At 41.1% G+C, this 15,143-nt stretch overlaps 1 protein-coding gene across 5 annotated transcripts in view; it reads right to left on the reverse strand.

Moving 5' to 3' along the window:
* Positions 1-14,785, reverse strand: part of ELN (elastin) — a 99,597-nt gene extending 84,812 nt beyond the window's left edge. For all 5 annotated transcript variants that reach the window (XM_056558527.1, XM_056558526.1, XM_056558524.1 and 2 more), the window contains exon 1: positions 14,664-14,785. In XM_056558527.1, coding sequence (XP_056414502.1) covers positions 14,664-14,742 — 79 coding nt within the window. In that variant the 5' untranslated portion in view covers positions 14,743-14,785. The remainder of the gene's footprint in view (positions 1-14,663) is intronic.
* Between the last annotated feature and the right edge of the window lie 358 nt (positions 14,786-15,143).

The raw sequence follows: 15,143 nt of genomic DNA on the forward strand, positions 1-15,143 counted from the left end.
TCCTCTGTGCTCTCTCCTGTCTGATAGCACTCATCTGTGCTCTCTCCTGTCTGATAGGACTTCTCTGTGCTCTCTCCTGTCTGATAATACTCCTATGTGCTCTCTTCTGTCTTATAGTACTCCTCTGTGCTCTCTCCTGTCTGATAGTACTCCTCTGTGCTCTCTCCTGTCTGATAGTACTCCTCTGTGCTCTGTACTGTCTGATAGTACTCATCTGTGCTCTCTCCTGTCTGATAGTACTCCTCTGTGCTCTCTCCTGTCTGATAGGACTTCTCTGTGCTCTCTCCTGTCTGACAATACTCATCTGTGCTCTCTCCTGTCTGATAGCACTCCTCTGTGTTCTCTCCTGTCTAACAGTACTCCTCTGTGCTCTCTCCTGTCTGATAGTACTCCTCTGTGCTCTCTCCTGTCTGATAGGACTTCTCTGTGCTCTCTCCTGTCTGATAATACTCCTATGTGCTCTCTTCTCTCTGATAGTACTCCTCTGTGCTCTCTCCTGTCTGATAGTACTCCTCTGTGCTCTCTCCTGTCTGATAGGACTTCTCTGTGCTCTCTCCTGTCTGATAATACTCCTATGTGCTCTCTTCTCTCTGATAGTACTCCTCTGTGCTCTCTCCTGTCTGATAGTACTCCTCTGTGCTCTCTCCTGTCTGATAGTACTCATCTGTGCTCTCTCCTGTCTGATAGGACTTCTCTGTGCTCTCTCCTGTCTGATAATACTCCTCTGTGCTCTCTCCTGTCTGATAGTACTCCTCTGTGCTCTGTCCTGTCTGATAGCACTCATCTGTGCTCTCTCCTGTCTGATAGCACTCCTCTGTGCTCTCTCCTGTCTGATAGTTATCCTCTGTGCTCTCTCCTGTCTGATAGCACTCCTATATGAATTCTCCTGTCTCATGGTACTCCTCTGTGCTCTCTCCTGTCTGATAGGACTCCTCTGTGTTCTCTCCTGTCTGATACCACTCCTCTGTGCTCTCTCCTGTCTGATAGCACTCCTCTGTGCTCTTTCCTGTCTGATAGCACTCCTCTGTGCTCTCTCCTGTCTGATAGCACTCCTCTGTGCTCTCTCCTTTCCTATCAGATAGGAGAGAGCACAGACGAGTGCTAGCTCACCCTCACTTACTGGACTTTGTCCATTCCTGTGCTTTAGCTTGGACAAAGCCATGATTTTATAAGCCATGATTTCTATAAAAAGGAAATAAAATGTTTCTTATGAAGTATATTAGAAAGGTTAATGTTTTGCCAAGATGTACAACATATAAAAAGTTTTGGTATCTGACAGTGCCCACTTAAGCAATAACCATCAGTGAAGCCTAGGTATTCTGTGCTTGAGTGAAGGCCTCCATGGACGTTCGCAGAAATTTTTCCAGGGTGCATAATTTAACGAGGTACTCCTTTAATTTAAATCATATTCCCTATCTGAAAGATAGGGGATAAGTGTCTAATTGCGAGGTCTGACTGATTAGACCTCCCTAGATATCTCTGTGTATGGAGCTTCATGCATTCTCCACGAGAGAGCCAGAGATGCACAAGAGCTGTACTTGGGTATATCCGTGCTTCTACAGTGCATAGATAGAAAGTAAGATAGATTGGTAGGTAGATAGATGATAGATATGAGAAAAATGTATAAGATGAAGATATGAGTTAAATTGATAGCAGATAAAGCTTCCTCCCTGCTTCACAGTAGGTACGGGGTTCAGGGTTCTTTTCTTTGAACATAAAGCTGATGTGACTTCCCAAAAAGCTCCAGTTTTGTCTCAGCAGACCAAAAGACATTCTCCCAGAAGCTTTGCGGTTTGTCATTTAGACAGAAGAAAATAATAATGGCATCACATCAGCTCTATGTCCACAAAAATGAAGCATACAAAGAAAAGAACCCTCTACCTACTGAGAAGCATGGAGGAGGCTCGGTTATATTTTGGGGCTGCTTTGCTTAGTCTGGCACAGAGTGCCTTGAATCTGTACAGGGTACAATGAAATCTCAGGACTATCGAGGCATTCTGGTGTGAAATGTGTTGCTCAATGTCAGGAAGTTTGTTATCAATCGCAGGTCTTGGGTCCTCCAACAGGATAATGACCCAAAACGCAATGCTAAACCCAACCAAGATGGCTAAGAACAAATCATTGGACTATTTCAAAGTGACCTTCTATGAGCCCTGATCTGAATCCTATTGAACATCTTTGGAAGGAAACATTTAGTCTGGAAAAGACACCCTTCACACCTGAGATATTTGGAGCAGAATCTTATTGAGGTGGGCCAAGATACCTGAAGACAAGTGCAGAAGTCTCATCGAGAGTTAGGATGCATTCACACCATGTTTTAGCTATATGAGGACCCGATCCTGGGGGAGAGTGAAAACCAGATGTTCCCGTATCCCAGCCGGACCCGGCCCTGGCCCTGCAGTCAAATAGTGACTCCCCATATCCGGTTTTCTGACCGGACTGAAAACCACGGCATACCACGGTTTTCAGTCCAGTCAGAAAACCGGCTAGGGGGCAAAAATTAGCCGAACAGAGTCACTGTTTGACTCTGATCCGGCTGGGATACGGGAGCGCCCGGTTTTCACTCCCCCAGTCGGATCCAGTCCCTGTATAGCTAAAATGTGGTGTGAACCCACCCTTACAGAAAGCGCTGGATTGCAGAGACTGCCTTACAAAGTTGTGCAACAAAATATTAAGTTTAGGGACCATCATTTTTGTTCAGGACAATTTCATTGCTGTTGTTTTTTTTTTGTTTCTGTTAAACCACAATTAAAAACCAATGTCTGATTTTCATCAGTTAATGTTCAGTGAGTTGTATTCTATTCATTATTACTTTTGTCAGTTTCAAGTTATTTCAGGAGCAATTTGTTTAGTTTTTTGTCAACAATCTTGGCCAAGTCTGCATGCGTAATATACTGTACATTGTTCATAAGACTGCTTTAAAAGATGTTAAAAACTCTTATTATAAAAGACACATGCATGCTTTGTGAACCTAGTAGGCCAAAGACATTTTGTGCTGTGCCGCCATTTATGAGGACTCAGTCTACGCCTTTAGCAGAAGCTATTTTTGGTTATTGTTTTGTTTTAATTGCTCTTTTTCCTATGGTAATGCATGAAATTAGACAAATTTCTTCCCATCTTTAATCATTTGTTTAGAGTACTGCAGTGTATAACAGTTTGGGTTTGGTTCAGTTTTATGTGGTGTGGAAATTTATTCAGACTAAACTACAGTCTATTTACTTTTAGCTTAATAAATCAAGCTTAAGCTCAAAAACCCCTCACAATGAGTATCCATGGAAAGTCATTTAATAGAAACGTCTGCCCAGGTTTTCTAAATATAGGGATGGTTAACAAGGCATCCAGACTGGAAGATTTAAACACATACTTTTTACTCTTTCCATTTGTGATGTTTTTTATGCATTGATGGTGATAATGTAACAAAAAGAAACAAAGTGCATACATTTAAAAAGCTAAATAAATTATCTTGTAATGTAAATACACTGGGTATATCATGCATTTAGGAATTCGGAAAGTCTTAAGACCCTTTCACTTTTTTCACATTTTGTTATTTTGAGGTGCTAAAACTATAAAAAAAAATATGTTTCCCATTAATTTTTAGAAATTTTTGAAAAATTTGCTGTGACATTGGAAATTTAGCTATGTCTCCTCCCATTTCTCTTGATCATCTTTGAGATGTTTTTACACCTTGATTGGAGTCACCTGTGGTAAATTTAGTTGATTGGACAGGATTTGGAAAGACATAGCCCTTTCTATATAAGGTATGACAGCTGACAATGTATATCAGAGCAAATACCAATCCATGAGGTAAAAAGAACTACCTGTAGAGCTCAGAGACTGTTCGGAGGCACATATATGGCAAAGGGTCCGAAATGTCTGTTGCACTGAAAGTAAATAAACATTGGCTCTATACTGCTTAAATGGAAGAAATTTGGATCAACCAGCCAACCCCTCCAAACTAAGTTATCCAGGAAGAAGGGCCTTGCTAAGAGAGGTGAGCAAGAACCCTATGATCATTCTGCTCCTTAGATCCTGTGTGCAGATGGGAGAAATTTCCAGCAGGTCATCCAACATGCAGGACTCCACCAATCTAGTCTTTATGGCAGAGTTGCCAGACAAAAAAAGTTTCTCCTCAGTAAAAGACACATTTAAGTTTATCTGAAGTTTGCAAAAGAGCACATAATGACTCTCAGACTGGAAGAGACAAGATTCTCTGGTCTTATAAAAAACAATATTTAACTTTTTGAATTCAATTATAAGCATGAAGCACAAGCCCACCCTAAGTACATATCAGTGCAAATCAGGACATGGGAAATTAATTACAATAATAGAAAGGATGATATACTATAAAAACTGACTGCAAGCCAGTATTGAGAGAGTTCTCATCAGGGTCATAGACACCTAAGGCTCCCAGATGCACATGATAAGTGAAGGCTAGCTCATCTGGCCCTATATCACAGAGGAGCTACTATAATTGATAAAAAAAGTAAATCCTGGCTATGATAGAAAGTTTTTAGAACACACAGTCCATCAGAGCTTGTTGCTTATGAGGCTGTGTAGGAGCAGATCACTCAGAGTTTCCATGTTGACCCCTGTCCACCAGTGAAGGTGCCTACCAGGGGCATAGCTATAGAGTTAGCAGAGGTAGCAGTCGCACCGGGGCCCTGGTGCCTAAGGGGGCCCCAAAGTGCATCTTCCCCATACGAGACCAGTATTATAATTGGCATATAGGGGCCCTGTTGAAGATTGATTTTGCATCGGGGCCCAGAAGCTACAAGCTTTGACATCATGTGAAAAGCTGGCTACATGTGTGCTGCTTACCTAGAGAAGAGATGCACCAGGATGACTATGGGAAGAAGGTAGTGTGATGCTCTGGACAATGTTCTGGCAAACCTTGAGTTCTGGAATTCCTATTACTTTGACTCATACCACCTACCTAAACAGTGTTACACACCCCTTCATGGGGATGGTTTACCCTAATGGCAGTAGCCTCTTTCAGCAGGATACTATGCCGCCCACATTGTTTAGGAATGGTGCGAGGAATATGAGAGTTCAAGGTGTTGACTTGGTTTCCAAATTCCTTACATCTCAATCTAATTACCAAATTGTGGGATGTTCTGGCTAAACAAGTCTGTTCCATGGAGGCCCCACCTCCAACCTACAGGACCTACAGGTGCCTTGTATAGTTCAGGTTTTAACATTTTGGTATAAATCTTAATATACACAATATTTGAATAGATAAATTGTACATTGTACCTGTAAACATGAAAACATGGAAGATCAATACATTTTACCTAAATGTAAAGCTCTAATAATATATATACAAGTGTTTTTCATAGAGTGTAACAAGAGGTAAATGAGTGATATCCCCTGCTTTACTGCCTACCTGTCATATAGGCACTTGTGAAATATTCTAGAGTGTTTGCCATACAAGGGTTCCTGAGAGGTTACACTATATCACACTGTTCTGACACATGTAAGTAATTTACTCTTCAGCCTTTTATGCTGGTATCAAGTGCAAGGAAAAAGAGATTAAATAAGGAAACCCCAGGAAATTGGATGTAGAGAGCCCCTACAGCTGATATTCTATATCTATTTAACCACTGATTTGATAATGCATAGTTAAACTAGTTGAGCTACCAAAACTGCTGACAGCCCCATAAAAATGTTGGGGAGAAAAGTGGAATTATATATTAGGTCTTGGTATTACAGTTTGCATGACAGGGATAAATGCTGCAAGGGTCAAAGAAGCAGGCCACTACTAGTGTCAAAGAGGTGGGCTCTCCTTCTTCAGAGCACTGAACTCCAGGTACTCTGGTTGAATACAAATATTTTTAAATCAACTGGTGCCAGAAAGTTAAACAGATTTGTAAATTACTTCTATTTAAAAATATTCATCCTTCCAGTACTTATCAGCTGCTGTATGCTACAGAGGAAGTTGAGTTGCTCTTTTCTGTCTGACCACAGTGCTCTCTGCTGATGCCTCTGTCTGTGTCAGGAACTGTCCAGATTACCAGCCAATCCCCATAGTAAACCTCTCCTGCTCTGGACAGTTCCTGGCACGGACAGAGGTGTCAGCAGAGAGCACTGTGGTCAGACTGGAAAGAACTATACAACTTCCTCTGTAGTATACAGCATCTGATAAGCACTGGAAGGATTAAGATTTTTAAATAGAAGTAATTTACAAATCTGTATAACTTTCTGGCATCAGTTGATTTGAAAAAAAAAAAAAAAAAAAAAAGGTTTTCCACTGGAGTACCCCTTTAAGGCTCTAAAAAGAGTCAGGAATTGACCTGCAGGGATGCCGCCTCCAATAGGTGGCACCAGAGAGAAAACTGTTTTCCTGCTAGGAGATATCATACTAGGCACATATTGCCAGATATATAGTTGTCAACTCCAAAAGATCTACTAAAACATGACTAGGGATTTAATAGACAAGCTGTCAGGCCTTGACCTGCAGGGATGCTACCTCCAATAGGTGGCATCAGAGAACAAAGTATTTTCCTTGTGGGAGGGAGGTATTTTGCATATATTTTCCCCAAATTCCAAGAAGTCTCCATTTTTCTTTTGGCACTCTCCTCAAGGAGAAACATTATCGTCTTATGGTAATAAGGAGACTCCTAGGGATATGTGAACCTCATTTTTTACAAGCTTGTCATTCATACAAAAGCTATTCAGACCCCCCAGTAAAGGCCATTGCTATACGGTCAAATTTAAGTTAAATTTGAATATAGCTAAAAAAAAAAAAATATATATATATATATATATATATATATATATATATATATATATATAACAATTATTACAGAAATGACCTATAAATGACCTACACAGGTGCAGACATGCCAAATATGCAATATGTGCAAGATTGCAATACAAGTAATAGCACCCCCTACTGCAAGGGACTGGCCAATTATTCCATATCTAGCCTTTCCTAGTGGCTTGGCACAGTGAGGGATTATCTGGGGCTTTATGATTAGCTTCTCTATTAACAGGAGATGCAGCTTTTGCGCCTGGGCCCACTGCTGTCTAAGCCCGTCTCAGCTGAATAGAGCAAATACTGTACAGCAGTGGTCTCCAAACTGTGGACCTCTGGCTGTTGCAAAACTACAACTCCCAGCATGTTGGGTGTTATAGTTTTGCAACAGCTAGAGGTCCTCAGTTTGGAGACCACTGCTGAACAGACATCATATAGATGCCAAAAAATGAACACTGTCTCTGTCTCTGGGTTGAGCAATCAAGTAACATAGGTTATTTGGAAGCTAGAACCAGCCAATAGCCTGACCTATTGTTGTACTCTTTACTGGAACTAAAAAAAAAAAAAAAAACTTTAGGCAGATTAAAACTTTAAAGGGTGCGGTGAAAAAAGATGTTTCATTTGTATAAATATTCTTTTACACTTCAAGTATTTCCTTTTATGTTAATATCCTACTGGGAAAAAAAAGGGAAAAGAAACAGCGCTCTGCCAAACCTCATTCTATCTCCTGGAAAGAAAATGCCTGAAACCTCTTAAAAGCACAACTTGGAAAAGTATCATGTATCAGAGTCTGTTGGATCCAAATTTGGTGCAAGCATGGACCAGACCTGTCAAAGTATAGGATTGCATTGGTTTCAGTGACGATCATTTTCTCCTGCTATTCCTAAGTTTTAAGGGTCCGGTTTAGCGGCAAAAGTGAATGATAAACAGCCTTCAGGGAGTCTACAACATTTATACATAGACAGATCTGGACAGGATTTTGGACATTTCAGAGAATTTCTTTATGCTTCAGTTGTATTTCTATATATGTAGCTGTAATGAAATGCATGCTGACTGCTATAAATTGTATTCCTGTAGAGCAAAGAAGGCCAGCCAAGGTTGGAGCTAAAAGGGAAATGTGTCATCACAAAAAAGTACCTATTATTCAAATCAGGTTTTTAAGTTAAGCTATTTATTTTTAATTTTCCAATTTTTCTATCTATATTTTATAATAAATAAAAATCCTGCAGTTTCCATTTTGGTCACTGGGGCTAAAACTAAGCTAAGACTTCTGTATAGATCATCTCGCAGCAATGCCTTTTTTTCTCAAGAGCACAGTGAAAGGTGACACCAGTGTATAGATAACACTGGATCCACCACCATTCACAGCACAGATCAGCCTCCACCCTCCCTGTAGAATGACCTCTGAAAAGGTCACAGAGAATGCTCAGTATTGTCTCCAATTCATCTGAATAGGGCAACTCCTGTCTATTGTTTATGGATCCTGCAGTAAAGCATATCTCTAAATGCTGTTAAAAACACCTCAGGCAAGATGTCAGCCCCATAATACTGTACAAAATATGAAATTAAAAAATACGGTGAGAAAATAGAAACAGAATGGAAGAAAGAACAGGTTTTAGTATCTGGTGAGACATTCCCTTAAAAGCTTCTAGACCCCAGGGCAAAGCTATACTACCAAACTGCCAGTGACATCACATGTCATTGACTATCATGACATCATACTTTATAGACTGTATGGGTATGTTCACACTGCGGAATTCCCTGAGCGGAATTCTGCGAGTGAAATTCCGCACAGTGAACGTTAGCATCAGTGTGAATGGGTCTTCCGCGAGACCCGTTCACACTGCGGAATTTCTGCTCAAATGATTCTGCGCAAAGAAAGAACATGTTCATTCTTTGCGTGGAAGTCCACGAGCACTGCACAGCTGTCAATGGTGGCAGCACAGTGCCGCGCGGTCCTACCGCCGCCGCCGGCTGCCAGGCTGAATGTCCGCTTGCTGAATTCTGCGAGCAGAGATTCAGCTACATATCCGTAGTGTGAACATACCCTATATCTTATATGTCTAAAAATCAACAGTAACATAGCTCCACCCGGTGTTGATACAACATTTTGCAGTTTTCACCATATGCCATCTTTTTTAATTGCTTTTTCCTCCTAGCAGGCCTAGTATATTGTTTAAGTAAGAATATATAACAGTAACCATGGATCCTATAGCTAACCTATGAATACTGTCTGGCGGTCTGCTATTACTGCCATCAGTAGTAGAATTATAACTTGAAGAAGTTGTCTGTAATGTAAAATCTTAGTAGCTCTTGGGTGAAATTGCCAAAAATGCAAACCCTAAAGCTGCAATTGGAAAGGTTAGAATCGTTATGAGTTTTTTTACCCACTTCTTTTCCCTATATCCTTTCCTATTACTATCCTCCATTGTGATCACAATGGACCTTCACCACATTGTAGCCACTATGGACTATTCCGCGCACAGGTGCTTGTGCAACCTCTGCTCGACCTTATTGCTATGGAACACTAAGACCAGCAATGGAATGTTCAATGACTTTTTAGTGACCAAATTCCTATTGTAATTGTATTTACACGATAATGCATTGCTTAGTAATCCATGACATTTTGGGAAGACGCGTTCAGTCTCACTCCCACATTGCCTTCGCTCCATCATTTCTGGTCTAATCACTTAACAGGGGATTTAGTGATGATTCCCAAACTGTAAACAAATGGAGAACAATCCGAACAGATCCACAAAGTCACATCTGTTCTTGTTTGTCTGTTGCTATTTGCACAAAACTTTCTTCCAAAAAATCAGCCTACGGATATCAATTTAAGCTTTATATGATGTTTAAAACTGTAAAGTCAGGGACATTGAGGAGAAGTGAGCCCGTCCAGAGCGGACACATCTGCTGAGCAGTGGCCGCTTAATCCTATACGTATCTTACTCGCGGTCTCGCGCTGCATGTCTTCGCTTAATTGTCAATGCAATGGGCGTACTTACAGGATGTTGTTCTTGTAATCAAGATGCCTGAAAACAATATCGTATTAACCCAATGTGTGCCTCAGGGTTAAACATTTTTCAACCAAAGCTAAGAAAGTTAAAGTCAGCGATGGAGGCATGGGGGGGGGCTGATTTAGAGTAATGATCCAATCTGGGTTCTACTGTAATGTGGGAATGGGAATGATACTATGTAGGTATGCTGGTCCTTGCTGGCAGGAAGGCGTTAACAGCCCCAGCCGTTGCTTTCGTGTCAGATGTGAATGTGTCAGCTTTCACTTGCAAGTTAAAGCTTTTGCTTCCCTTGACAGAAAACATCTGGAATATCTTGAGGAACAGATCTCTACTACAGATTTCCTACAGTGCGGATTTCAACAGAATCTAAGAATAATAAGGATAACCTGAATAGGACATGTTCATCTGATCCCAGCTAATAAGTAGGTACACAATGCCAGCTGAATGATATCTTTAAGGCAGTGGTGTTCCAACTTTGGCCCTCCAGCTGTTACAAAACTACAACTCCCAGCATGCCCGGACAGCCAACGGCTGTCCGGGCATGCTGGGAGTTGTAGTTTTGCAACAGCTGGAGGGCCAAAGTTTGAACACCACTGCTCTAAGGGATCTTCAAATGCAATGCCACGGCACAACATGTTCAAGTGAAGAAGCCATTAGTATAGACAGTGATGGAGTGAGTCCTTTCTTATTGATATATATAGTAACTAAGATCGACATATACTTTGATGAGTTGTAATGTAGTGAAGTTGTATATACTATACTAAGCATAGTCTACATCATGGTTGGCTGCTGTCCACATAGAAGGCATAGTAAACCCGCCTTCCATGGTGTTCTCAGATGTAAGGTGACAGCAACCGTTTATCTAGGATCCAGCTATAGGCAACCTTCAGCACTGCATATGTTTGGAACTACATCTCCCATGATGCTTTGTCAACATTTTGGCTGTGGGAGCATCATGGGAGATGTAGTCCAAAACATCTGCAGTGCCGAAGGTTGCCTATGCCTGATCTAGCTTATGGGCAGTGACAACATGTCTATGGACACCAATGAAGTATAAAATAGTTATTTTAGCTAGTGAACCTTTCTAAAGTACAGCTTGCACTAGTACCTATACATTATAATAGTACTATAAAATGCAGAAGTCAAGTAAGCTTTCTTAGACATTAAGACTAAGTCATAAGTGAGAATGAGATTTCATCTTTAACAATTCAGAAGTCTATTAAATATCAGTGTTACTCTACATAGACTATAACTATAGACTGCCCTAAATAGTGCCAAGGCAGATGGGTGACTGAGGAAACAGGATTGAATCAGGCGCTGGACGAATAAGTGCAGGGGAACAGCAGGTGTAAAAGCCAGGTTGGTTTATTCAACAAGGATGCAACGCGTTTCGCTGTGCACGTGCAGCTTCATCAATGCCTGATGAAGCTGCACGTGCACAGCGAAACGCGTTGCATCCTTGTTGAATAAACCAACCTGGCTTTTACACCTGTTGTTCCCCTGCACTTATTCGTCCAGCGCCTGATTCAATCCTGTTTCCTCAGTCACCCATCTGCCTATTACTTCTCAGGAAGGCTGCGGATGACTTGATTACTGTCTTCATGTGCTACCCATTGTTGTGTGTGAGCACACGTAACCCAATCTGGTAAGTGGCTGAGGATTGTTTCTTTCCACCCCCACCCCCCTTTTGACCTGAGATTCTACACACGCAGAGCCTTCCACCCTTGTCTCTTCTAAATAGTGCCAAGGATACTGACAGACCAGATGAACATAAATTCCCATACATGTGAATGATACCCCAAAATAATAATAGAAAAAAAAGATAGCTGCTGACTTTTCCCTGACTACCTGGACATATTCTAAAGCAGTGTTCTCCAAACTGTGGACCACCAGATGTTGCAAAACTACAACTAGTTTTGCAACATTTGGAGGTCCACAGTTTGGAGAACACTTTTAAGAATAATAAAAGTTTAACTGTTCTCAAAAACATAAATATTACCCAGAAACTACAGATAATAGAAGATAGATAGTTGACCTTCCATGACTACCTGGACACTACCTGGACTTTTGAAAAGTGGTCTCCGAACTGTAGACAACAGCTGTCTGGTTATGCTGGAAGTTGTAGTGTTGCAACATCTGGAGGCTCACAGTTTGGAGACCACTGTTCTAAAGTATAATAAAAATTGAACTGTTCCCATACACATGAATGTTACCCAGAACTACAGATAATAGAAGACAGATGGTTGACTGTTCCCTGACTACCTTGACTTTAGAACATTGGTCTCCAAACTGTGGCCAACAACTGTCCGGGCAGGATGTAAGTTGTAGTTTTGCAACATCTGGAGATCCACAGTTTGGAGACCACTGTTTTAATGTATAAGAAAAGTTTAACTGTTCCTATACACATAGGTTACCAATAACTACATATAGCAGAAGATAGCTCGTTGACCATCCCCTGACTACCTGGACACATTCTAAAGTTCTGTTGAAGTTTATCTGCTCCCATTTCCAGCAATGTTCTATAAGAAGGTAGTTGGATGTATAATGCATGGTCTGTAACACCTATCCAGCTACAGTATCATAGGATTGTTGTGCAGATCAAACAAAATCAGAGACACAAAAGCTCAGGCTAAAAATAAAATACATTGTTGGGTTATCTAGTAAAATATCTCGGGAGGAGGTGAATCATGGCAGCATCGCTCACACATAAGGCAGGCATATGCAGGATGTCACTACAGGATTTGGGAATTAACCCTTTCCATGTTGCCTACATGGAATAATTCCATGTATACTCATTCATTCCCTGTTAGGGTGAAATGTATAGTCGGACCCCCTAAATGGATCCTGCGTTCTGCAATAAACAAGACATTCATCTGCAAATCACTGTGAAATTCACTTTCCAAAGCACTTATGGTCCATCTAAAACTTGGCAGCAGTTCAGACACTTGTTCCCTCTGTGGAGCTAGACCCAGCCCTATATCAGTGCTGCAGGATCCATCCAGAGTACAGCTCTGCATGCTAAGGCTAAGCCAAAGACTGATGCTTGAAAAAGTTCTTAACTGGATGGAAAAGTTTATAGGGCTGTGTAGCATCCACGAGGACGGTCAGTGTCTTCATGAGAACCTATACAGGTATGTGTGACCTCTAGATCTTATTATGAGACCAGGACTGAATGTATTGCTTATTGATGACATATGATACCAATGTAGTAGAGCTGAGCTGTCAGACAGAGTGATACAGTATCTGTCATTTTTCATGGCTTCGCAGTTAAGCGTTATAATGAATCCCAAAGTACCACAGCACAAAAAGTCAAATAACTCACTAAGCTCTGACGTCTGTAAATCTCTCTGCATTTTTTTTTTATAGTATAATCTAGTGTAGTCTTGTGTTTTCATTTTAAATCAAGGCTTATTATGGCGATGAAGTGGTTAAACATAGAGGCCCAATGTTCTGGTCTTTGAACCGTACCCATGGTTTGTCTGTGTACCTTAAAGTTTTTTTGTTTTTTTTTTTAAATCAACTGGTGCCAGAAAGTTAAACAGATTTGTAAATGACTTCTATTAAAAAAAATCTTTCTCTTCCAGTACTCTTTAGCAGCTGTATACTACAGAGAAAATTCTTTTATTTTTGAATTTCTTTTTTGTCATGTCCACAGTGCTCTCTGCTGACACCTGATGCCCGTATCAGGAACTGTCCAGAGCAGGAGAAAATTCCCATTGCAAACCTATGCTGCTCTGGACAGTTCCTGACATGGACAGAGGTGTCAGCAGAGAGCACTGTGTACAAGACGAAAAAGAAATTCAAAAAAGGAAAGAATTTCCTCTGTAGCATACAGCTGCTAAAAAGTACTGGAAGGGTAAAGATTTTTTAATAGAAGTCATTAACAAATCTGTTTAACTTTCTGCCTCCAGTTGAATGCTTTCCACTGGAGTACCCCTTTAACAAATGTGAGAAGAAGAGTGTGTAGTTTCCAGGGACCCTACACTGTTTAGGCTTCTTTACACATCACTTGTGAATATCTGTTTCATGTGGAAACTGAATGAATTCACACATGTTTGCAAACACATTAGTTACTCCACAAGACAAGCCCAGGCTTTCACCCTGTGTTTGGTCTTAGTTCTGAAGTTTACTTAGATGTGACAGCACCTGGGAACAGTCACGTTTTGGATGCAAACATCTCCAAAACTAGGTTATAACACCCCATAGACTGAGTATGTTTTCAGCACCTTTCCTGCACGTGTTCTTCACGTGGGATCCTTATCTTAACATTCCTACTAGTGATCTATCTATCTATCTATATATCTATTTATCTATCTGTCTAACTATCTGATCTATCAATATTATATGTGCTGTGAAACTTACAGTGTATCCCAGTGTTTCCCAACCAGGGTGCCTCCAGCTGTTGCAAAACAACAACTCCAAGCATGCCTGGACAGCCTTTGGCTGTCCAGGCATGCTGAGAGTTGCAGTTTTGCAACAGCTGGAGGTCTACAGTTTGGAGGCCACTGTGCTAGGTTATTACATAGCTGCTTTAGGAAGTTAATCTGCTAGGGGAGGACATAGCTGCTCGTAACCAAAATGCCATCCTGGCATGCTGGGAGTTGTAGTTTTGCAACAGCTGGAGGAGGCAACCTGGTTGGGAAGCACTGGTGTAACCTATAGCACCATACAAATGTAGTATGCGTTGCAGACAGGTTGATTGCTATGGTGCAGAATTTGGTGTACATAGCAAAGTTATAGAACACATGTAGTTAAAGAAGACAAACCCATAAAGAAAAAGTTTAGCATTGCGAAATATATATATAAAAGCGCATTAAAGACATATGTAGAATATAGAGAGATCAGGCCCTGTCTGACGGTGTCAGTGCATAGCTGTGTGCATAGTCACTCACCTCCTTGCAGAGTAGTTTGGCAGAAGGCAAGAAGCAGGATGATGCTCCAAAGTGGAGCGGCAGGCCGTATGCTCTCCATGTCTCACAATGCCCCCGTCCCCTTACACATGCTGGGTTTTATCCCGCCGCTCAGCTCACATCCCCAATGAGGGAGGGGCAGCAAGAGACACGACGTCATTCTAACAGTGCCAGCAGCCCCATCCCACCCCCCCCCCTTGTTATTGGGAGAGGAGGGGGAATATTTTATTTTGTTTCCTTTTTTTTTCTTTTCTTTCTTTTTTCTTTTCTTTTTTTTTTTTTTTCATTTTTCTTGGCTGACGTTCTGCAATTCTGGCTGAAATAGACATGGGAGCAGAGCCAGAGAGGGGGTGCAGAATTCTCCTCTCCGTGTTTATCTGTCGCTCTCATTTTCTGTCTGTTTGTCTGTCTGTCTGTCCCTTCGCTCTCTTAACAGAGGATTTATCAAATTCATGTGCTAGC

This window comes from Hyla sarda, chromosome 2 (genome assembly GCF_029499605.1).
Source record: "Hyla sarda isolate aHylSar1 chromosome 2, aHylSar1.hap1, whole genome shotgun sequence".
NCBI lineage: Eukaryota > Metazoa > Chordata > Amphibia > Anura > Hylidae > Hyla > Hyla sarda.